The sequence below is a fragment of the Coregonus clupeaformis genome, chromosome 3, assembly GCF_020615455.1.
Source record: "Coregonus clupeaformis isolate EN_2021a chromosome 3, ASM2061545v1, whole genome shotgun sequence".
Lineage (NCBI taxonomy): Eukaryota > Metazoa > Chordata > Actinopteri > Salmoniformes > Salmonidae > Coregonus > Coregonus clupeaformis.
The window spans coordinates 16,640,379-16,664,005 of NC_059194.1; the positions used below are offsets into that span (position 1 = coordinate 16,640,379).

The 23,627-nt window shown below is 46.0% G+C and overlaps 1 protein-coding gene across 1 annotated transcript; it reads right to left on the reverse strand.

Annotated features, from left to right (window-relative positions):
• Positions 1–4,324: 4,324 nt before the first annotated feature.
• LOC121546179 lies at positions 4,325–9,157 on the reverse strand. The gene is made up of 6 exons (XM_041857249.1): positions 9,109–9,157; positions 8,562–8,924; positions 8,048–8,407; positions 7,669–7,779; positions 4,850–4,932; positions 4,325–4,681 (listed from the first exon to the last, which is right to left on the reverse strand). Exons 1-6 carry the CDS (start codon positions 9,149–9,151, stop codon positions 4,613–4,615), a joined length of 1,029 nt encoding a protein of 342 aa, XP_041713183.1. The 5' UTR covers positions 9,152–9,157; the 3' UTR covers positions 4,325–4,612.
• Positions 9,158–23,627: the final 14,470 nt, after the last annotated feature.

Genomic DNA, 23,627 nt, shown 5'->3' on the forward strand with positions numbered 1-23,627 from the left:
AACGCATGTTAAAAATGTTATAAATTGATTTGCATTTTAATGAGGGAAAGAAGTATTTGACCCCCTCTCAATCAGAAAGATTTCTGGCTCCTAGGTGTCTTTTATACAGGTAACGAGCTGAGATTAGGAGCACACTCTTAAAGGGAGTGCTCCTAATCTCAGCTTGTTACCTGTATAAAAGACACCTGTCCACAGAAGCAATCAATCAATCAGATTCCAAACTCTCCACCATGGCCAAGACCAAAGAGCTCTCCAAGGATGTCAAGGACAAAATTGTAGACCTACACAAGGCTGGAATGGGCTACAAGACCATCGCCAAGCAGCTTGGTGAGAAGGTGACAACAGTTGGTGCAATTATTCGCAAATGGAAGAAACACAAAAGAACTGTCAATCTCCCTCGGCCAGGTGCTCCATGCATGATCTCACCTCGTGGAGTTGCAATGATCATGAGAACGGTGAGGAATCATCCCAGAACTACACGGGAGGATCTTGTCAATGATCTCAAGGCAGCTGGGACCATAGTCACCAAAAAAACAATTGGTAACACACTACGCCATGAAGGACTTAAATCCTGAAGCGCCTGCAAGGTCCCCCTGCTCAAGAAAGCACATATACAGGCCCGTCTGAAGTTTGAAAATGAACATCTGAATGATTCAGAGGAGAACTGGGTGAAAGTGTTGTGGTCAGATGAGACCAAAATCGAGCTCTTTGGCATCAACTCAACTCGCCGTGTTTGGAGGAGGAGGAATGCTGCCTATTAACCCAAGAACACCATCCCCACCATCAAACATGGAGGTGGAAACATTATGCTTTGGGGGTGTTTTTCTGCTAAGGGGACAGGTCAACTTCACCGCATCAAAGGGACAATGGACGGTGCCATGTACCATCAAATCTTGGGTGAGAACCTCCTTCCTTCATCCAGGGCATTGAAAATGGGTCGTGGATGGGTATTCCAGCATGACAATGACCAAAAACACACGGCCAAGGCAACAAAGGAGGGGCTCAAAAAGAAGTACATTAAGGTCCTCTGTAGCTCAGCTGGTAGAGCATGGCGTTTGAAATGCCAGGGTAGTGGGTTCGATCCCCGGGACCACCCATACACAAAAATGTATGCACGCATGACTGTAAGTCGCTTTGGATAAAAGCGTCTGCTAAATGGCATATTATTATTATTATTAAGGTCCTGGAGTGGCCTAGCCAGTCTCCAGACCTTAATCCCATAGAAAATCTGTGGAGGGAGCTGAAGGTTCGAGTTGCCAAACATCAGCCTCGAAACCTTAATGACTTGGAGAAGATCTGCAAAGAGGAGTGGGACAAAATCCCTCCTGAGATGTGTGCAAACCTGGTGGTCAACTACAAGAAACGTCTGACCTCTGTGATTGCCAACAAGGGTTTTGCCACCAAGTACTAAGTCATGTTTTGCAGAGGGGTCAAATACTTATTTCCCTCATTAAAATGCAAATAAAGTTTTAACATGCGTTTTTATAGATTTTTTTGTTGTTATTCTGTCTCTCACTGTTCAAATAAACCTACCATTAAAATTATAGACTGATAATTTCTTTGTCAGTGGGCAAGTGTACAAAATCAGCAGGGGATCAAATACTTTTTTCCCTCACTGTATACTTCAATACATTTTTTCAACTGGTACCGGGGTACATTCAGACGAGTCTTGTGAGGCCTGTGGGCATCCTAGAGCAAAACAACCGAAATGTACGTGTTGGTGAGAGTCTCATCTTTACTAAGAGAGGTCATAGCAAACTACAGACAGACGTTGTCAAATCGGCTGTACCGACTTCAGACGAGTCCCAAGACGCTTGCTTGGGGTTATAGAGCAAAACTTGTAACACCACAGTGTTTGTGAGATTATCATCTTTCCATATAGGGGTCATAATAGTTCATATAGGCCAAACCGTTCGGATGGCACGATATTGTGAGAAGACTAATTTTCAGGATGTCTCATGGTCTGACAAACACCGCTCTAGCTCTGTCACCTTTCACCGCAGATGCAGAATTGTTATATAGGCGGATGCGGTGGATATCTCTAGCTTAAACTGACAGATTTCTATGGGAATGTTTGTATTATGTTAATTCGATTTCCGCGGGGGCGCAGACATTGATCATAGGGGTTTTTTGTACGTGGTTCAGATCAAATGCCATCGGTCATAGAGGATACAAGTGAGGTCTGGGATCATTTATGTAGACTGGGTTGATTTCCTTAAAGCTCTCAAGTGCCAGGCTAAACAGGCAGTAACCAGGGGACCGCTCAGGAAACCAACGTCGAGACCATTTCTTAAACCTTTTCAGCTCGATACCCAAATTAGAAATTGACTGTACTATCGTGACCTAAATCGTCCTCCAACGACCCAAATTAAGAATAAATAGTGTTTGATTCATAATGAGGAGCCTCTTAAAGAAGAAGTTACAGGTCTGTGAGAGCCAGAAATCTTGCTGGTTTGTAGGTGACCAAATACTTATTTTCCACCATAATTTGCAAATAAATTCATAAAAAATCCTACAATGTGATTTTCTGGATATTTTTTTCTCAATTTGTCTGTCATAGTTGATGTGTACCTATGATGACAATTACAGGCCTCTCTCATCTTTTTAAGTGGGAGAACATGCACAATTGGTGGCTGACTAAATACTTTTTTCCCGCACTGTATCTCTCTTGCTATTTGATTTTATTATAAGGGTGGTATATCTGTCTTACTATTAAATGTTTTCTTCTTTTTAGAAAGATCTCTGGATAATGTAGTCATTGGACTGGGAGTGACATCAGTTTTCTGTGTGATTGTGATCATTATCCTCATTATCAGCAGAAATACAAAGCCAATTTGTGAACATTATGAAGGTGAGCTTTTTGGTATTACAAACTGTAGATGAACACCTAAGACATTTTACGATTAATACACAATACTTATCATCAAGTATAATACCTCTGTCTTTTACCTATCTTGACTTTTGTCATGTTGATGCTTTGTTTTTATTCATGTTAACAGTGAGTGTTGCACAGCATGGACATGACAACTCAACCACCGAACGTGATCAGGTAAATAAATACTGTTATAATATTGGCCTGTTGGTAGATGATTTGTAATATGATACTGAATACTCCAAATACCTGACTATTATTATTTTGACTACATTTATTTATTTTTAAAAAATGATGATGATTCACACGATCAAGATGGAGTTACGTTGAATTATGTTGCATTGAATTTCTCTGAGAGGAAAACTAAAAGAGGAAGAAAGAAGAGAGAGTCACCACAGGAGAGTGTGTACTCTGATGTCAGATGTTCAGACTGGGACTGAACTTTGTTTATGTGCAGAGGAATGGGTGTAGTTTGGTCAGGAAACTCTTGTCAAAATAGATGTATATAATGTATTCAGACAGTCATGACATTTTATCCTCACTGATACTATAATGTATAATATAAATAGCTTGTTCTTCTAGGAGTGTTCTCTGTCAGAGGACCACTGTTATGGAACGGCTTGTCCTGTCAGGTAGAGGGCCAGAAACCATTGAGGTCTTTAAATCAAGCCGGAAAATCTACCTTTTAGCTTGGCCTTTAATCTTAATCTGTAATTGTATTGTTATTTTAGACTTCATTAGTGATTCTGTTTTCCTCTTGTATCGTATCTCAGCCCATTGTTTATAAATACTGATTAACTGTGAGCCAACTCAGTGGCTTTGTGCTTAGTGACCACCCTGAGATTAGAAGGTTGAGGGTTTGATCCCCGGTCGAGTCACACCAATTACTAAAAAAATAGGACCGAATGCCTCTCTGCTTGGCACCCAGCTTAAAGGAGATGGATTTGGTTAAATGTCCTGTCCAGGAGGTGTACTTGAACATCAAGCTGCCTTCTGCTATAGAACCAGGAGATAGGCTTCTGCCCCTATGAGCCGTTCTGACTCAGACAAGGATTGCTTACTTACGTATTGTTCTACTGTAAAGTTTGTTGCAATTTAAATGTTTTTCAACGAAAATTAGAGTTGATCAGCCCCAGTCATTTTTCTCTATTTGCAATAATGTATAATTGTATTATTGTTTTATTTTTCTTGTTTTAATCATTTTTCCTAAATGTATGATTGTTGTGGTATTTACTGTAAGCCATGAAACAAACAATAAGATAGCATAACTTCTTAAACATTCCATATAATGTAGGTTAATTACGTTCTACAGTATTTCTTGAGATTCATCAGCATACTGTATTTATAGCTGTAATGTACCAGCATGTACCAGTAGCGCTGTGTCGAATCATCAAACCAATTTATCATTAAATATTGTCTGATTCATAACATTATTTACAATGGAGCTTTTAATAATGGTACAAAGGGTGATTTACACAACTGTCATCAAAGGACAACTCTTTGAAATTGACTACAAATTAAACATACTGCAAATGTATTCACTCTTGATTTCTGAAATAATCAAGGAAACAAAAAAGCACAAGCCAGACACTGTATATGGGATTGGTTAGGAACTCTGGGAATTATACTCCTTTAAACTGTAGAAAACAAACTGTTATCGCTGTCCATAAAAAAAGATTGCTTGTTTCTGTCAGGTTGCAACTTCCAATGGTGGACCGACTGAATGCTCTCACTGTTCTTTCATTTCTTTCTCCTGGTTCCAGTTGTCTTGTCGGTAAAGGTCACTGCAGTGTATTGTAGCCAGTCACCCTGAGAAGAAACATGGAGAAAAAAACAAAAATTCCTAACATGAGTGAATAATTCCCACAAGGCTTTGTTACAGAACAGTAGAGTGGCATAGCAGGCATCTCAAATTGCTGGTCTCAGTAAAACATATAGCATTGATGTTGATCATTAAGTAAGATAGTAGTCACATACCTTTTTGTAAGCTAGTATTTGCACCTGTTGACCCAACTGGTCAGCATTGTGAATGCCGTCAAAGATTTGTAGAGAAGTGTCATCTGTTTCCATAGCAGAATTAATTGAAATAATTAGAAAATCATTAGAAAAAAATCAACCTTCATAAAATAAAGCAACAACAACATAGTGTGATTTATCCAGATACAGCTGGATTAGTAAAAGTGCATATGAGTGAGAAAAGTACCAAGAATGGTGCCTGCATAACAGTATGGTGCCTGCATAACAGTATGGTGCCTGCATAACAGTATGGTGCCTGCATAACAGTATGGTGCCTGCATAACAGTATGGTGCCTGCATAACAGTATGGTGCCTGCTTAACCGTCACGATCGTTTACGGACGAGACGGACTAAGGCGCAGCGTGATATGCATTCATGTTTATTGACGACTAAACACACGACAAAACAACAACCGAAACGTGACGTCCAAGGTAGACAAATAACATACCTCACACGGAACAAGATCCCACACCCCACTAGTGCCAACAGGCTACCTAAGTATGGTCTCCAATCAGAGACAACAAGCTACAACTGCCTCTGATTGGGAACCACCCTGGCCAACATAGATCTAAACGATCTAGAAACTAACATAGACAAACCCAACACAGAAAAATACACACCCTGACTCAACAAATACCAGTCCCTAGAGTCAGGGCATGACAGTACCCCCCCACCCCCAAAGGTGCGGACTCCGACGCGCCACATAAACCTAACAGGATAGGGGCCGGGTGGGCATTCCGCCTCGGAGGCGGATCCGGCTCCGGGTGTGACCACCACTTACTCTCCACCTCCCCGTTGCGCCCCTGGTCTGGTCTGGACCTTGGCGCGCTGCTTCCTCTCTCCTTCCTCCCACGAAGTACCACGCCCTGTCTGGACCCTGGTGTGGGAGACCCCGAACCTGGAGAGGGGCTGACGTCTGGGTCTGGACTGGAACCGCTGACTGGAGCTGGACCCGATGACGGTGGATCGAACTGCTCTGGCTCCGGAGTGGAGCAGCTGACCGGTGCTGGACCAGGCACCGGTGGAACAGGCACAGGCCGTGCCGGACTGGACACACGCACCACTGGCTTGGTGCAGGGAGCAGGAACGGGTCGGACTGGGCTGACGACGCGCACCACTGGCTTGGTGCGGGGAGCAGGAACGGGCCGTACCGGACTGGCGACGCGCACCACTGGCCTGGAGCGGGGAGCAGGAACGGGCCGGACTGGGCTGACAACGCGCACCACTGGCTTGGTGCGGGGAGCAGGAACGGGCCGTACCGGACTGGCGACGCGCACCACTGGCCTGGTGCGGGGAGCAGGAACAGGCCGGGCCTGGCTGGCGACGCGCACCACTGACTTGGTGCGAGGGACAGGAACAGGCCGGACCGGGCTGGCGATGCGCACCACTGGCTTGATGCGAGGAGCAGGAATGGGCCGAACCATACTGGGAACACCCACCACTGGCTTAGTGTGGGAATCAGGAAAAGGGCGGACCGGAATGGCGACACGCACCACTTGATTGGTGCGAAGAGCGGGACTGGGTTCCTTCATTAACCCCCGCTCCTTCTGCTGCCTATCCAACTCCTCTCGCCGTGCCTCTACACTTTCCTTCTGTTCCCTCTGAACCAATGACCCCCTTAATCTGGCGGCCTCCTCTGCTAAACGGCTGAACCGCTCTATCGCGGCCTCCTACTGCCTCGTCGTCCACGGCGTGAGCCCCCCCCTAAAAAATGTTTTTGCTTGTCTCTCCCCCGTGATCATGGCCTCCATCCCTCTTGCCAGACTCTCGCTCATCTCCTCCCAAGTCCATCCTCTCTCCTCGTCACACTGCTTGATCCAGGATTGGTGGGATGTTCTGTCACGATTGTTTACGGAGGAGACGGACCAAGGCGCAGCGTGATATGCATTCATGTTTATTGATGACTAAACACACGACAAAACAACAAACGAAATGTGACGTCCAAGGTAGACAAATAACATACCTCACACGGAACAAGATCCCACACCCCACTAGTGCCAACAGGCTACCTAAGTATGGTCCCCAATCAGAGACAACGAGCTACAGCTGCCTCTGATTGGGAACCACCCTGGCCAATATAGATCTAAACGATCTAGAAACTAACATAGACAAACCCAACACAGAAAAATACACACCCTGACTCAACAAATACCAGTCCCTAGAGTCAGGGCGTGACAATAACAGCATGGTGCCTGCATAACAGCATGGTGCCTGCATAACATCATTGTCCCTGCATAACAGTATGGTGCCTGCATAACAGTATGGTGCCTGCATAACAGTATGGTGCCTGCATAACAATATGGTGCCTGCATAACAGTATGGTGCCTGCATAACAGCATGTTGGAAATGTGTGAGGAAGTTGACACAATGTCAGAGATATGTAAAGATAAAAGTAACAGGAAATTAGAGCACTTGACTTGTAATCAGCTCACACTCTTTGAATAGCTTCTCTGAGCTTATTTTCTCTAGACAGGTTGCTGAGGACACTAATAAATCAAACAAACATTTATTAGACTACAGGAAAATATTCAAAGAAGTCTTTTTTTTATCGATTTGTGTACATAGGAAATACATTATTTAAAAAATGAAATGGTCGAACTGTGAATAACCTCCTATCATGATGATTTGGATAAATATCATTTAATTAATTAATAGTTTAAAATTCAATGTTTCATGTAGTCAAAAAAAATCAAATTATTGCACCAATTATTCAATTATTGCACCAGTTATTAAATTATAGCACCAGTTATATTAAATTACAGCACCAGTGCAATACTCACCATTTGTTTCCTTTTGACTTGAGTAGATAAAGAACAGTAAAACAGCATTCAATATCAATGCTCCACACAGACCAATACAAACTGGAACCAGGGCATTAGAGTCCATCCCAACTACAAACACATGGGGAAAAATAATAACAATAAACTGAAAACATATTTTTATGATTGGACAAAATAATAATAGTGAACAATGAACAACAGGAACTTCAACCATTTAAAAGGCTGCATTGTAGGTTCCATATAAACCGCTAATATCGTAGTAGGCATTTTAATTGATTGTTGAACTCTATTTATGATAATGCTTCAATGTAAATCAGTTCTAAGGTTACTAGGCTTCTTCCCATCTGATCATTTACATGAATAGTGGTCATAAAAGTACCTTTGACATCCAGTTTTGTTCCGTTGCCAAACAGGATTTCCCCACATGTGGCCACAGCACAGTAGTAAGTCACAGCATCAGAGAGACTGAGGTTGTTGTTGGAGAGGTTGTAGACACAGCTCTTTGTAGGAGAGGGAGTCTCAGGGCTCTTCTCACACTCATCTCTCCTGTTCCCAAGGGTGTAAATGACTCCTGGATGGGATTCTCCTGATCTGGCTCTGAACCAGTACACACTGTGTTCTCCTGTACAGGTCTCAGAGAGCACTGTACACTGCAGAGTCACATTGTCTCCTGGGTGGAATGGGTCAGACATTGGCCGCTGTACCACGGTCTTGTAATCAGACCTCTGGTGATTCTTACCTAAATGGTACATTTATGGTTTCATGTATATCAATCTGAAACAACACTTTCTAAAATGCACATGAATGTATAAAACCACACAGACACATAGAAAACATATGAAGATGTAAGAACACTGAACAAAAAATAAAGGGCATTAATATCTTCTCATTACCTTTTAATACTAAAACAGTCCCATTGATAAAGTTGACTTCATAGTCTATCCTATGGACACAATAGTAAATGGCTTGATCCGTTGGTTCCATCTTTGGGATCGTGAGACGATATATCCCGTCAGCTTGAGCCTTCTCCACACTAAGATGTGAATTGTTAAATTCCTTGTGCAGATCAGGCCTTGACTGATTTTTCTGCATCCTTGCAACAACCTGAGGAATTTCCCCTGTTACGTGCTTGAACCAGAACATGATTCCCTCATTGAATACTTGCTTTGAGAAAACACAGTAGAGAGTCACTGGGTCACCAATTTGAACCCCCTGAATTTGAACATGCTGCTGAACATTGTTGCATTGTGTCACATCTAAAAATGCAAAAAACAATTTAAAAGTTTAGGTTAATGAGAAGAACTAGGACTGAAGGACTGAAGAAAGCTCAACAGTATCAGAAAACCTATAAAGACAATTTCCCCCTCAATTTCTTACATTGTGAACTGAACATAATCACAATATGGATAGATAAGTCAAGGTAGGAATTGCAAAACTTACATATTGTACTGAAAAGTACCACAACAACCCTGATTCTGATCATCGTGGTGTGTAGCTCCAACTTCAGGTTAGTCCTCTGACTGGCGGATAAATGCTTGAAATAAGTATGGACCAATAAGCAGGTCTGATGTCAAAGACCTACCTGATAGGCTGTTGGAAAAAATCTAACACAATACTTCCTGTTACATTTTCCAACTTGCAACAGTGTTTTTGGTTACCCAAACACCTACAGTGTTTCATTTAGGCCACTATTCTGGTATTTGCTAAATTTGCTGCAACTTCTCAATGTATCTATTATATAGAGGCCTGCCACTCTTTCCTGAAGTGCTTTACAAGAGGGTAATGGCAAATAGGCTTCACTGCTATTTGTACAGCTTTCAGATAATGTTATGCCAAAGGTAGTCACTGCCAATAGTTTTGTGAAGGGGAATAGCCAACCAAAAGTTCTCAACTTTGTGAGCTCATTGTCCCTTTATTGTCCAGGTAATATAATAACCATGATGGCACAACAACAACCCTAGTGTTATCTTTTGTCAGAAATTACACCTAGTTAAAGGTAATTGTCTCCCGCCTCATTCTCACAAATGTATCTCACTTTTTACGAAGTTTTTCATTCACCCAGTGACGCTGACCACGGGCGTTGTGCGATTTTTTTCCGAAGTTAGAGATGATTGAGAAAACCTCAAACCCAACTTTTAGAACAACATAATATGCTATAATATTATAACAATTGATTTAAGAGTTTGTAATTTGGGAATATTTTCTTGGGGTGCTCTAAGTTAGTATTATATGCGTTTCTGGCATTGACAAATGAGTGCTACACTCCCTTTAATAAGATGATTCAGGTAAAATATTTTAAAAATATACCTTAAAAAATAAATATATATTTGTATTAAGTCTTTTTTGGGGGTTAAAATAAGCAAAATGATCAGCCCATGACGTTAGATAATTTAGCTTGGTCAGAAAAAACAAGTGAAAAACCAAATTTTAAGGGAATAATCAATATAAGATATTTAGGCTTGCTTAGAGTTCACTTTTTGCAGTGACAACATATGTGTAATTGGCACGTTTCTATGTTTTGCAGTAAAAAAGATAGAGGCGGCGACGATGGAAGTCCCAAATTAGGTTGGGGTCCAGAACGTCCCCAGCCGAAACCCAGCTCCTCTCCTCAGGACCATACCCCTCCCAGTCCACCAGGTAATGGAGCCGTCCCCCACGGAACCTGGAGTCCAGCAGGTGCCTCACAGCATATGCCGGACTCCCGTCAATGTCCAGGGGCGGAGGAGGCGTACACCGGGGGACGGCATCCGCAAGAGGACCAGGAACCACCGGCCTGAGGAGAGACACCTGAAAAGTGGGTGAGACACGGTAGTGAGGGGGAAGGAGCAGCCGGTATGATACCTCATTTATCCGCCGGAGGACCTTAAACGGCCCCACAAACCAGGTGCTCAGTTTCTTGCAGGGCAGGCAGAGAAGGAGTTTTTTTGTGGACAGCCAGACACGATCCCCAGGCTGGAATACAAGGGCCTCACTGCGGTGGCGGTCAGCTTAGTCCTTCTGCCGACGAATGGCCCTCTGGAGATGGACATGGGTGGTGTCCCAGACTTGTCCGGCCCTGTGGAACCACTTGTCGACAGCGGGCGCTTCGGTCTGGCTGGGTGTTCAAGGGGCCAGGGCCGGCTGGTACCCCAGGATACACTGTAAGGGAGTGAGCCCCATGGAGGAGTGAACGATGGAGTTCTGGGCATATTCTGCCCAGGGAAGATACCTCACCCACTCACCCTGCCGGTCCTGACAGTGGCAACTAAGAAACCTCCCCAGATCCTGGTTCATGCGCTCCACCTGCCCATTCGACTGAGCCCTATACCCGAAAGTGAGGCTGGCTGTGGCCCTGATCTTCTCCAGGAAACCTTCCACACTCGGGAGGTGAATTGGGGGCCACAGTCCGAGACGATGTCCTCCGGAAGACCATAATGCCGGAAGACCTGTTGGAGCACGACCTCAGCGACCTGGAGAGCAGAAGGAAGACAGTTAGTGGCAAAAAATTGCATGATTTGGTGAACCGATCTACAACCACCATGACTGTGGTGAAGCCGTCAGAACGTGGAAGGTCGGTGACAAAGTCTATGGACAGGTGTGACCAAGGTCGCTGAGGCACTGGGAAAGGAACTAGTTTGCCTGCCGGGGCGGTCCGAGGTGTCTTCGTTTGGGCACATATGGAACAGGAGTTGAGATAGTGGGAAACATCAGAAGCCAAGGTGGGCCACCAGTATTTTGGGGCTAGAGAATGCAGGGTGCGCGTAATACCAGAGTGCCCTGCCATAAGGGTAGTGTGCGCCCAGATCAGCAGGCGGTCACGGAGACTGGTGGGTACATACACGCACCCCGGAGGGGCGTTGGCAGGCGCTGGGTCCTCCTGAGCCGCCAGGCGGATGTCTTCATCCACATCCCAAATGACAGGTGCAATGATGAGAGACGAGAGCAGGATAGGACCCCCCAGATCCTTCCTTTCTCCGGTATGGAGCATCCTGGAGAGTGCGTCGGCCTTCACATTCTGGGATCCTGGGCGGTAGGATAGAATGAATTGGAAGCGAGTGAGAAATTGGGCCCACCTGGCTTGACGAGAGTTCATCCGTTTCGCTGCCCGTATGTGCTCCAAATTCCGGTGGTCAGTAAGAATCCGGAATGGATGGACTTCGCCCTCCAGCCAGTGTCTCCATTCCTCCAGAGCGAGGACCACCCTCAACAGCTCCCTGTCTCCAACTCCATAGTTCCTCTCTGCGGGGGTAAGCTTTTTAGAGAAAAAGGCACAGGGATACATTTTCTCTGGCTTACCGTGCCGCTGGGAGAGGACCGCACCCACGCCCTCCTCCGATGCGTCCACCTCCAGGATGAAAGGACGAGAAGGATCTGGGTTTTTAGGATGGGCGCTGTGGTGAACCTCTCCTTCAGCCTCTTGAAGGCAGCGTCAGCGTCAGGGTTCCAGGCCAGCTTCTGAGGCCCACGCTTAAGGAGAGAGGTGAGATGGGCGGCTATGGAGCTGAAGGACCTGATGAAACACCAGTAGAAATTAGCAAAGCCCAGGAAGCTCTGTAGGCCCTTGATGGTGGTGAAACTGGCCATGACCTGACGGTGTCCGACTTCACTCCTTCCATGAACACCCCCTGAGAACTGATCCAGTATCCCAGGAAGGAGATGGCCTGTTGGTGGAATTTGCATTTCTCCCCCTTCACCAACAGGCTGTGTTTCCGGAGATGGAGTAGGACAGCTCGGACATCCCTGACGTGCTCCTCGAATGTACCCGAGTAGATCAGGATATCGTCGATGTACACCACCACATGTCTACTTGGCATGTCCCGGAACATATTATTGACAAAGGACTGGAACACAGAAGGTGCATTGGCGAGGCCGTAGGGCATGACGCAGTATTCATAGTGGCCTTAGGTAGTGCTGAATACCGCCTTCCACTCGTCTCCTTCCCGGATTCGGATCAGGTTGTAGGCACTCCTCAGGTCCAACTTGGTAAAGTACCGGGCCCCTCGTAGCTGCTCGATGGCCGACAGAACCAGAGGGAGGGGGTACCGGTACTTGGTGGTGACTGCGTTCAGCCCCCTGTAGTCAATGCATGGTCTCAGTCCTCTGTCTTTTTTGGGCACAAAGAAGAAGCTGGTGGAGGCAGGATAGTTAGAGCATCTCATGAACACCTGTTTCAGGGTCTCCGCCACATACTTCTCCATGGCCTCAGTCTCCACCATGGAAAGGGGGTAAATGCGACTCTTCGGGGGGTGTTGTCCCTCCAGCAGGTCAATGGCGCAGTACCAGGGCCTGTGAGTAGGGAGACACGTAGCCTTTAATGAAGAGAAGACATCGGAGAGATCTGCGTACTCACGTGGAATGTTGGGCTGGAGGGCGGACTCCGGACTCTCCACTGACGTGGAACAACAAACCACCAGCATGCAGGTCTTCCGGGATGAGGTGGACCAGGCTGTGATCCTCTTGGTGCTCCAATTGATGGTGGGGTTGTGTAGTCTGAGCCAGGGCAATCCCAAGACGATCCGGTGAAGGGGTGACGTTACGATGTGGAATGACAGCTCCTCATGGTGCTCCGGTAGTTTGTGAATGGTGATGGTGATGGGGAGAGTGACGTGCGCAATGGTGCCTAATCCTAGGGGTTTACTGTCCGGTGAATTGATGTGTTGCGGAGATAGCAGTGGCACGGTGGGCAACCCCCATTCAGAGACCAGCTCCGTATCTATAAGGTTCCCCGCTGATCCGGAATCTATCATTGCAGTAGAAATGGAAGAGAAGGAATAACCAGTCACCGTTATGGGAACTAAAAACAATGGTTTTGTGATAGGAGCTGACGTAACACTTACGGAGCGGTGAAAGGAGTCATATCGCCTAGATAGGGAGCCACCAGGAGATCTGTTGTCCATGGTGGTGATGGGGGTGCTGCTCACCTCCATGGGTGATGACTCGGATGCAGGGCGGCTTCCATAGCTCAGATAGGGGTGAGCGTCGAGGCTCCGGAAGGTGTTGGGAATGCCGTCTCCCTCTCAACATGTCGTCAAGACGGATGGACGTGGTGATGACGGTATCAAGGTCCATCTCGTCGTCCCGACATGCAAGTTCCATCTTGATGTCCTCCCGTAAGCCTCTCCTGAAGACCGTGCGCAGAGCACGCTCATTCCAGCCGGAAGACGCCGCCACCGTGCGAAAGCTCAGAGCGTACTCGGACGAGGGCCCCTCTCTCTGTGGTAGATGGAGGAGATGCTCACCCCCATCCTTTCCCTCCGTGGGATGATCAAACATCGCCCTAAACCGAGAGAGGAAGATGGGGTAGGGAAGCGCCACTGCCTCCTCTCCTTCCCAGACTGCCGTGGTCCAATCCAGCGCCTTTCCTTTAAGGAGCGAAATCACCAGCGCCATCCTGGCTTGGTCAGATGGATAAGCCCCAGGCTGACGCGCCAGATAAAGTGAAACCTGTAGCAGGAAGCCGCAACATATAGTAGTTTTACCGTCAAAGCGCTCCGGTAGGGCGAGGGTTCCCGCAGAAGTGGGTGATAGCACGGGAACAGGTGGATTGGGGGCACTCACCGCTCCCTGAGGTGGAACCGGAGCGCTGGGCAGATTTTGCAGAGTTTGGAGCACTTCCTGCATGGCGGCGATCAACTGGGAAGCTGCTGCTGGTGCTGGTCGAGGCACAGGGAAACTCCTGCTGCATCCATTTTCGTTTGGTGAGTATACGAAGAGGCAGACGCAGGAATTAACAAGGTCAAGGTTTATTTAACAATGATAAAGAGAAATAACAAAGATAGAGTAAACGACACAAAGCTTAACAATCACACACAACATAATACAGAACAGTCCAGGGCTAAATAGGGGTGGTGATGAGATGATGGTGCAAGTTCGCTGGAGGTGATTAGGGTGCGTTGGGTTTCCATTCCGGTGTTGCAGAGGTGGTGTGCTCTGACCGGTGGCTCAATAGATAGGCGAATCAGAGCGCCGGAGGGGAGCAACGGGAGGAGACGTGACAGTAGGCAATTACAGGCAATTCCTACTCAACCTTGGTTAAAAATCACACAATGCACACTGATGATGTCATTGGAAACACTTATCTTCCTCTGTCTTTTTTACTACAAAACAAGGAAAAGAGCAATTTTCACATATGTTGATGTTGGGGTGGTGCTGGATATGAACCATAGGAAGTTGAACATTTTGAAATGTTCCTTTAATCCTGTTATGCCTTCAGGCACATACAGTAAGGCATCCACAAGAGAGAACCACTGCTTCCAGTCTGAGGGCCTTCTAAGTGAGGGTTCCTCAGGTCAGGCCACACTTTGTTACTGAAGGGTGCATGTATACTGAACAGAAATATAAACACAACATGCAACAATTTCAAATATTTTCAGTAACATAGTTACAGTTCATATAAGGAAATCAGTCAATTGAAATAAATTCATTAGGCCCTAATCCATGGATTTCAAATGACTAGGAATGCAGATTTGCATCTGTTGGTCACAGATAACTTTAAAAAAAGGTAGGGGCATGGATCAGAAACCAGTCAGGATCTGGTGTGACCACCATTTGCCTCATGCAGCCCGACACATATTTTTCGCATAGAGTTGATCAGGCTGTTGATTGTGGCCTGTTGAAGGTTGTCCCATTCCTCTTCAATGGCTGTGCAAAGTTGCTGGATATGGGCGGGAACTGGAACACGCTGTCGTACACGTCAATCTAGAGCATCCCAAACATCCTCAATAGGTGACATGTCTGTTGAGTATGCAGGCCATGGAAGAACTTGATCATTTTCATTATCATGCTGAAACATGAGGTGATGGCGGCAGATGAATGGTACGACAATGGGCCTCAGGATCGTCACAGCATCTCTGTGCATTCAAATTGCCATCGGTAAATGCAATTGTGTTCGTTGTCCGTAGCTTATGCCTGCCCATACCATAACCCCACCTCCACCACGTGTTACTCTTTTCACAACGTTGACATCAGCAAACCGCTCGCCCACACGATGCCATACACTCTGTCTGCCATCTGCCTGGTAGAGTTGAAACCGGGATACATCTGTGAAGAGCACACTTCTACAGCATGCCAGTGGCAATGGAAGGTGAGCATTTCCCCACTGAAGTCGGTTACGATGCCGAACTGCTGTCAGGTCAAAACCCTAGTGAGGACTATGAGCATGCAGATGAGCTTCTTTGAGACGGTTTCTGACAGTTTGTACCAAACTCACAGTTTCATCAGCTGCCCGGGTGGCTGGTCTCAGACGATCCCGCAGGTGAAGAAGCCTGATGTGGAGGTCCTGCGCTTGCGTGGTTACACGTGGTCTGCGGTTGTGAGGCCGGTTGGCCTTAATGCCAAATTCTCAAAAACGACGTTGGAGGTGGCTTATTGTAGAGAAATTATCTGGCAACAGCTCTGGTGGACATTGCTGCAGTGAGCATGCCAATTGCACATTCCCTCAAAACTTGTGTGACAAAACTGCACATTTTAGAGTGGCCATTTATTGTCCCAAGCACAAGGTGCACCTGTGTAACGATCATGCTGTTTAATCAGCTTCTTTATATGCCAGACCTGTCAGGTGGATGGATTATCTTGGCAAAGGAGATATATTGTGACACTCTGGCTCCATGGACTTTGATATTTGAGCCAGGGTGTATTTTGTTTTGTTGGGTATTTTGGGTGTATTTCGATGTTGGTAGTTCTGTTGTGTGTATTTCTAGGTTTGCCTTTCTGTTGGGTTCATTTCTAGGTTTGGTCTATGACTCCCAATCGGAGGTAACGAGTGTCAGCTGTCGGCTCGTTATCTCTGATTGGGAGCCATATTTAATCTGTATGTTTTCTTGTTGGTTTTGTGGGTTTTTGTTCCTTTTGGTCAGTGTACCGTAGGACTTCACATTCGTCATTTGTTTGTTGTTTTCGTGGTTGCTTTTATTTAAATAAAGTCATCATGTTCACTCCACGCGCTGCGTATTGGTCCGTTTCCTCAGACGATCGTGACAGAAAAACCCACCATAAAAGGACCAAGCGGGCGTGTCAAGCGGCAACAGGATCCACCTACACAGGATTTATATCCACCCATAAAGGATTCATGGACATGGGAGGAGATTCTGGATGGTAAGGGGCCTTGGGCACAACCGGGAGAATATCGCCGTCCTCGTGAAGAGCTGGAGGCAGCTAAAGCCGAGAGGCGGCGATATGAGGAGGCAGCACGGAGGCAAGACTGGAAGCCTGTGGGTACTACCCAAGAATTTCTTGGGGGGCTAAGAGGGAGTGTGGCGAAGTCAGGTAGGAGACCTGCGCCTACTCCCTGGACTGACCGTGGAGAGCGAGGAGTACGGGCAGACACCGTGTTACGCAGTTGAGCGCATGGTGTCTCCTGTACGCAGGCATAGCCCGGTTCGGTACAGTCCAGCTCCACGTATCGGCCGGGCTAGATTGAGTGTTGAGCCGGATGTCATGAAGCCGGTCCCACGCAGCTGGTCACCAGTGCGTCTCCTCGGGCCGGCGTACATGGCACCAGCCTTGCGCATGGTGTTCCAGGTTCGCCCACATAGGCCGGGTGCGGGTTATTACACCTCCCCGTACTGGTCGGGCGACGGGAGCATCAACCCAGGGAAGGTTGGGCAGGCTCAGTGCTCAAGGGAGCCAGTACGCCTGCACGGTCCGGTATTTCCGGTACCACCTCCTCGCTCCAGCCCAGTACCACCAGTGCCTACACCACGCACCAAGCCTCCTGTGTGTTCCCCGAGTCCTGTGCGTCCTGTTGCTGCTCTCCGCACTAGGCGTTATGTGAGTCCCCAGGGTCCAGCATGCCCTGTTCCGGCTCTCCGCACTAGGCGTTATGTGAGTCCCCAGGGTCCAGCATGCCCTGTTCCGGCTCTCCGCACTAGGCCTTATGTGCGTCCCCAGGGTCCAGCATGCCCTGTTCCTTCTCCCCGCACTAGGCGTTATGTGAGTCCCCAGGGTCCAGCATGCCCTGTTCCGGCTCTCCGCACTAGGGCGTTATGTGAGTCCCCAGGGTCCAGCATGCCCTGTTCCGGCTCTCCGCACTAGGCGTTATGTGCGTTCCCAGGGTCCAGCATGCCCTGTTGCTTCTCTCCGCACTAGCCCTGAGATGCGTGTCCTCAGCCCGGTACCTCCTGTTCCGGCACCACGCACCAGGCCTACGATGCGCCTCAGACGGCCAGAGTCTGCCGTCTGCCCAACGGGGCCTGAACTGTCCGTCTGCCCAACGCCGTCTGAACTGCCCGTCTGCCCAACGGCGCCTGAACTGCCCGTCTGCCCAACGCCGTCTGAACTGTCCGTCTGCCAAGCGCCGCAGGAACTGCCCGTCTGTACTGAGCCTGCAAAGCCGCCCGTCTGCCATGAGCCTTCAGAGCCGTCCGCCAGACCGGAGCCGCTAGAGCTCTCCGCCAGACAGGAGCAGCCAGAGCCTTCCGCCAGACAGGAGCAGCCAGAGCCTTCCGCCAGACAGGATCAGCCAGAGCCTTCCGCCAGACAGGATCAGCCAGAGCCTTCCGCCAGACAGGATCAGCCAGAGCCTTCCGCCAGACAGGATCAGCCAGAGCCTTCCGCCAGACAGGATCAGCCAGAGCCTTCCGCCAGACAGGATCAGCCAGAGCCTTCCGCCAGACAGGATCAGCCAGAGCCTTCCGCCAGACAGGATCAGCCAGAGCCTTCCGCCAGACAGGATCAGCCAGAGCCTTCCGCCAGACAGGATCAGCCAGAGCCTTCTGCCAGACAGGATCAGCCAGAGCCTTCCGCCAGCCAGGATCCGCCAGAGCCGTCCAGCCAGGATCCGCCAGAGCCGTCCAGCCAGGATCCGCCAGAGCCAGCCAGCCAGGATCCGCCATTCAGTCCCGGTGCTGCCCCTCAGGCCGGTGCTGCCCCTTAGTCAGGTACTGTCCCTTAGTCCGGTGCTGCCCCTTAGTCCGGTGCTGCCCCTTAGTCCGGTGCCGCCCCTTAATCCAGTGGGGTTTAGTTGGGGGTGGTCATGTGGAGGGGGCTACGGAAGCGGATAGTGACTAAGGTGGGGTGGGGACCACGACCTGGGCCAGAGCCGCCACCATGGACAGACGCCCACCCAGACCCTCCTAGACTGTATGCTGGTGCGCCCGGAGTTCGCACCTTTAGGGGTACTGTGACACTCTGGCTCCATGGACTTTGATATTTGAGCCAGGGTGTATTTTGTTTTGTTGGGTATTTTGGGTGTATTTCGATGTTGGTAGTTCTGTTGTGTGTATTTCTAGGTTTGCCTTTCTGTTGGGTTCATTTCTAGGTTTGGTCTATGACTCCCAATCGGAGGTAACGAGTGTCAGCTGTCGGCTCGTTATCTCTGATTGGGAGCCATATTTAATCTGTATGTTTTCTTGTTGGTTTTGTGGGTTTTTGTTCCTTTTGGTCAGTGTACCGTAGGACTTCACATTCGTCATTTGTTTGTTGTTTTCGTGGTTGCTTTTATTTAAATAAAGTCATCATGTTCACTCCACGCGCTGCGTATTGGTCCGTTTCCTCAGACGATCGTGACATATATTTTATTTCAGCTCATGAAACATAGGACCAACATGTTACATTTTGCATTTATATTTTTGTTCATTGTCATTACGTCATCTTAAAAACAAATGTAGTGCCTTCAATAGAGACTTTAGAATAGAATTCAGGTGTAGCAGAGATGATTTGGAATCTTGTCCCGTGATGAGGTAACCCTGCCTGAGACTTGTAAGCCTGACTGTCACACTTGGCCCAATAGAGTGTAATGGTTAAGATGTTGGGTTCCAGAGCAAGACAACTGTGTTACGAGTCAGACCAGTTACATTTTTGCCCAAAAGCAGGACGATCTCTTGTTGAGGAGGAGATCAAAGGGGGGTGAATATATCCAAGGTGATTTGGAATCACACTCTTGTGATGAGGTAGCCCTGCCTGCATCTTTTAAACCCAATGTCACCCTCAGACCAGGAGGGAATTTCCTCTTGGTCAAATGCAGGGTTTCTTAAACTATAGGTCGGGACCAAAAGTGGGCCCCGGGCATGTGAGAGGTGGGTCGCAAGTTATGAGAATACATCTATAATCACACACTATTTCTTCTAGATTTGGGTCGTTGGAGGACAATTTGGGTCACGATAGTACGATCAATTTCTAATTTGGGTCTCGAGCTGAAAAAGTTTAAGAAATGGTCTCGACGTTGGTTTCCTGAGCGGTCCCCTGGTTACTGCCTGTTTAGCCTGGCACTTGTGAGCTTTAAGGAAATCAACCCAGTCTACGTAAATGATCCCAGACCTCGCTTGTATCCTCTATGACCGATGGCATTTGATCTGAACCACGTAACAAAAAAACCCTAAGATCAATGTCCGCGCCCCCGCGGAAATCTAATTAACATAATACAAATATTCCCATAAAAATCTGTCAATTTAAGCTACAGATATCCACCGCATCCGCCTATGTAACACTTCTGCTTCTGCGGTGAAAGGTGACAGAGCTAGAGAAGTGTTTGTCAGACCATGAGACATCCTGAAAATTGGTCTTCTCACAATAACGTCTGTGCCATCCGAACGGTTTGGCCTACATTAACTATTATGACCTCTTTATGGAAAGATGAGAATCTCACAAACACTGTGGTGTTACACGTTTTGCTCTACTACCCCCACAAGCGTCTTGGGACTCGTCTGAAGTCGGTACAGCCGATCTGACAACTTCTGTCTGTAGTTTGCTATGACCCCTCTATGGAAAGATGAGATTCTCACAAACACTATGGTATTCTCCGTTTTGCTCTACTACCCCCACAAGCGTCTTGTGACTCATCTGAAGTCGGTACAGCCGATCTGACAACTTCTGTCTGTAGTTTGGGCTACATACTGCTATGACCCCTCTTTGTAAAGATGAGACTCTCACGTACATTCCGGTTGTTTTTCTCTAGGATGCCCACAGGCCTCACAAGACTTGTCTGAATGTACCCCGGTACCAGTTGGAAAAATGCATTGAAGTATATATGGAGACCGGTGGAGGCTGCTGAAGTCAGGATGGCTCATGTAACTGGCTGAAAATGAGTGAATGGAATGGCATTAAACACATGGACCCATGTGTTTGATATATTTGATACCATTCCACTCATTCCTCTCCTGCCATTACCACGAGTCCGTCCTCCTGTATTGGAGACTGTTTAGTGACAAATACATGTAAAGATCTTTCTGATATCTCTCAGATGTAGGTAAGACACTTAAGAACAAACTTTAGCATTTGGTGGGACTATCTGTTGTACCATTTAGTGAATCTGTTATTCAATGTGTTCATATGGGCTAGTAGCAGTAAGGCCAAAAATAATTTGGTAGTTTCTGAATATTATATTGTGAGTTGTTATATTCAAATAAATAAATAAATAAATAAATAAATAAAATAATGGTGGCTCATGTAGGAGAGTGCTTGTAGTTTACGGAAGTGCATTATGTTAAAGGGACAGTCTGGGATTCAATTCAAGTTAATGATATATAGAAATTGATTCTTAAATAATATACTGTAGCTTATAGATGTCACATGAGCTTGTTTTACTCCATTGTTTGTAAATAATGTTATTGTAAACAAACACTGTATAGCATCAAAACATGGTTAAACTATAATTGTGTTATCATGGAAGGTCAGTCTGTGTTACATTTCGTCAGCACTATCCCTTAGCTGTTTATCAACATAAGTGGTGGGGGGGTTCACTTTGTTTTTTTTTCTCATCTTGGATTCACCCCTTCAAACGATATTATCAATATTGTATTATTTTATTTTCTATTGTATAAAGCATCAATGCCGGCCCGTCCTGTAGTCATTGCACTGGGAGTGACATGTTTGTGTGTCTGTGTGATTGTAGTCATTATCATCTGCAACAGAAATACAAAGCCAGAACGTGAACATTGTAAAGGTGAGCTCTAAAATATTGCCAATTGTTGGGCACCAATTTTCTGATGAATGTGGTGTATAGTGAGACATTTCTAGTCAATCATCTTGCATCTAAGTGAGATCTGCTTCATTTGGACTTTTGTTATTTTAATCCATGGAAACAGTGAGTACCTCTCAGCGAATCAGATGTGACTCCATGTTTCTTATGGTCTGAGAGTCCTTTAGGTGCCTTTTGGCAAACTCCAAGCGGGCTGTCTTGTGCCTTTTACAGAGGAGTGGCTTCTTTCTGGTCACTCTACCATAAATGCCTGATTGGTGGAGTGCTGCAGAGATGGTTTTCCTTCTGGAAGGTTCTCCCATCTCCAGAGAGGAACTCTGGAGCTCTGTCAGAGTGACCATCGGGTTCGTGGTCACCTCCCTGACCAAGGCCCTTCTCCCCCGATTGCTCAGTTTGGCCGTGTGGCCAGTTCTCGGAAGAGTCTTGGTGGTTCCAAAATTCTTCCATTTACGAATAATGGCCACTGTGTTCTTGGGGTCCTTCAATGCTGCAGAAATGTTATGGTACCCTTCCCCAGATCTGTGCCTCGACACAATTCTGTCTCGGAGCTCTACAGACAATTACATCGACCTCAAGGCTTGGTTTTTGCTCTGACATGCACTGTCAACTGTGGGACCTTATATAGACAGGTGTGTATCTTTCCAAATCATGTCCAATCAATTGAATTTACCACAGGTGGACTCCAGTCAAGTTGTAGAAACATCTCAAGGATGATAAATGGAAACAGGATGCACCTGAGCTCAATTTCGAGTCTCATAGCAAAGGGTCTGAATTATTTATTTATTATACATTTGCAACATTTCTCAACCTTTTTTTGCTTTGTCATCATGGGGTATTGTGTGTAGATTGGAGAGGGGAAAACATGATTTAATCCATTTTAGAATAAGGCTGTAAAGTAACAAAATGTGGAAAAAGTGAAGGGGTCTGAATACTTTCCAAATGCACTGTATGTGTCAGTACTGTTAAGAAGAATTTAATGATCTAGTTCAGTCATCTCTTTTTATAATACTTTGTTTATATACCATTTATAACAATGTATATATATATTTCAAATGTCGTTTTTGACGAAAAAATAGAGATTTATAACCCTAATTCATGAAGTTTCATTTGAACTTGTATCATAGAATGAACTCAAACTTCATACATCTGTGAATATGTATATTTGGTAATATATTTGGTATTTCTCTTTGCATCCAATATATATATATATATATATATATATATATATATATATATATATATATATATATATATATATATATATATATATATATTTATTTTTTATTTTTTTATTGAATATGTTAAGAGTCTCACACGTGTCAGTAAATGTAAACAATCTGCATTTGTAGTTGACCCTATAATGTTACAAAATATAAAAATTCATATTAAAACCTTTTTATTTTTTTGAGTCACACTCAGCATTAAAGGGGATTTTCAGGATTTTACAACTTCATGTTAGATGGTTCCTCACCGTGAAAGTAGTCTATGTGTCAATACAAAATGTAATCCATTGGTCGGTTTTCTCTAAACAGGAAATACAGACTTCAGCTAACTTTAGCCACAGCTAGCTAAACATCTATGGGAATGATAGGGGCAATTTTCATGCAATTTTCATGGCCAAATACACTCCATATTTGGTTTGATGCTCTTAAAGGTGATTGTTCCATAAAAGAACACTGCACAATTGCCCTATCACTTCCATTGATTGTTAGCTATCGGTGGCTAAAGTTAGCGTGAATTTGTAGTGGCTGTTTCCCAGACACAGATTAAGCCTAGTCCTGGACTAAATAGCTCTTTCAATGGAAAATATTTTTAGTCGTGATCTAGGTTTAATCTGTGTCTGGGATATATGGCATCACTAGGCACTATCTTGCTGTAAAGTAGGCCAACAAATTAGTGCACACCATAAATCTTTAGATTGTATTCAGTACATGGCTGAAAAAGGGTGGAAACGTTACACAGGAAGTGATGCATGTCTTTCCCCTAACCAATCAAGTCATTCTTAGATTTTAAACAGCCCACAATTATTTTCATTTAGTCAGTCATTCACAGTAACAAAGAAAAA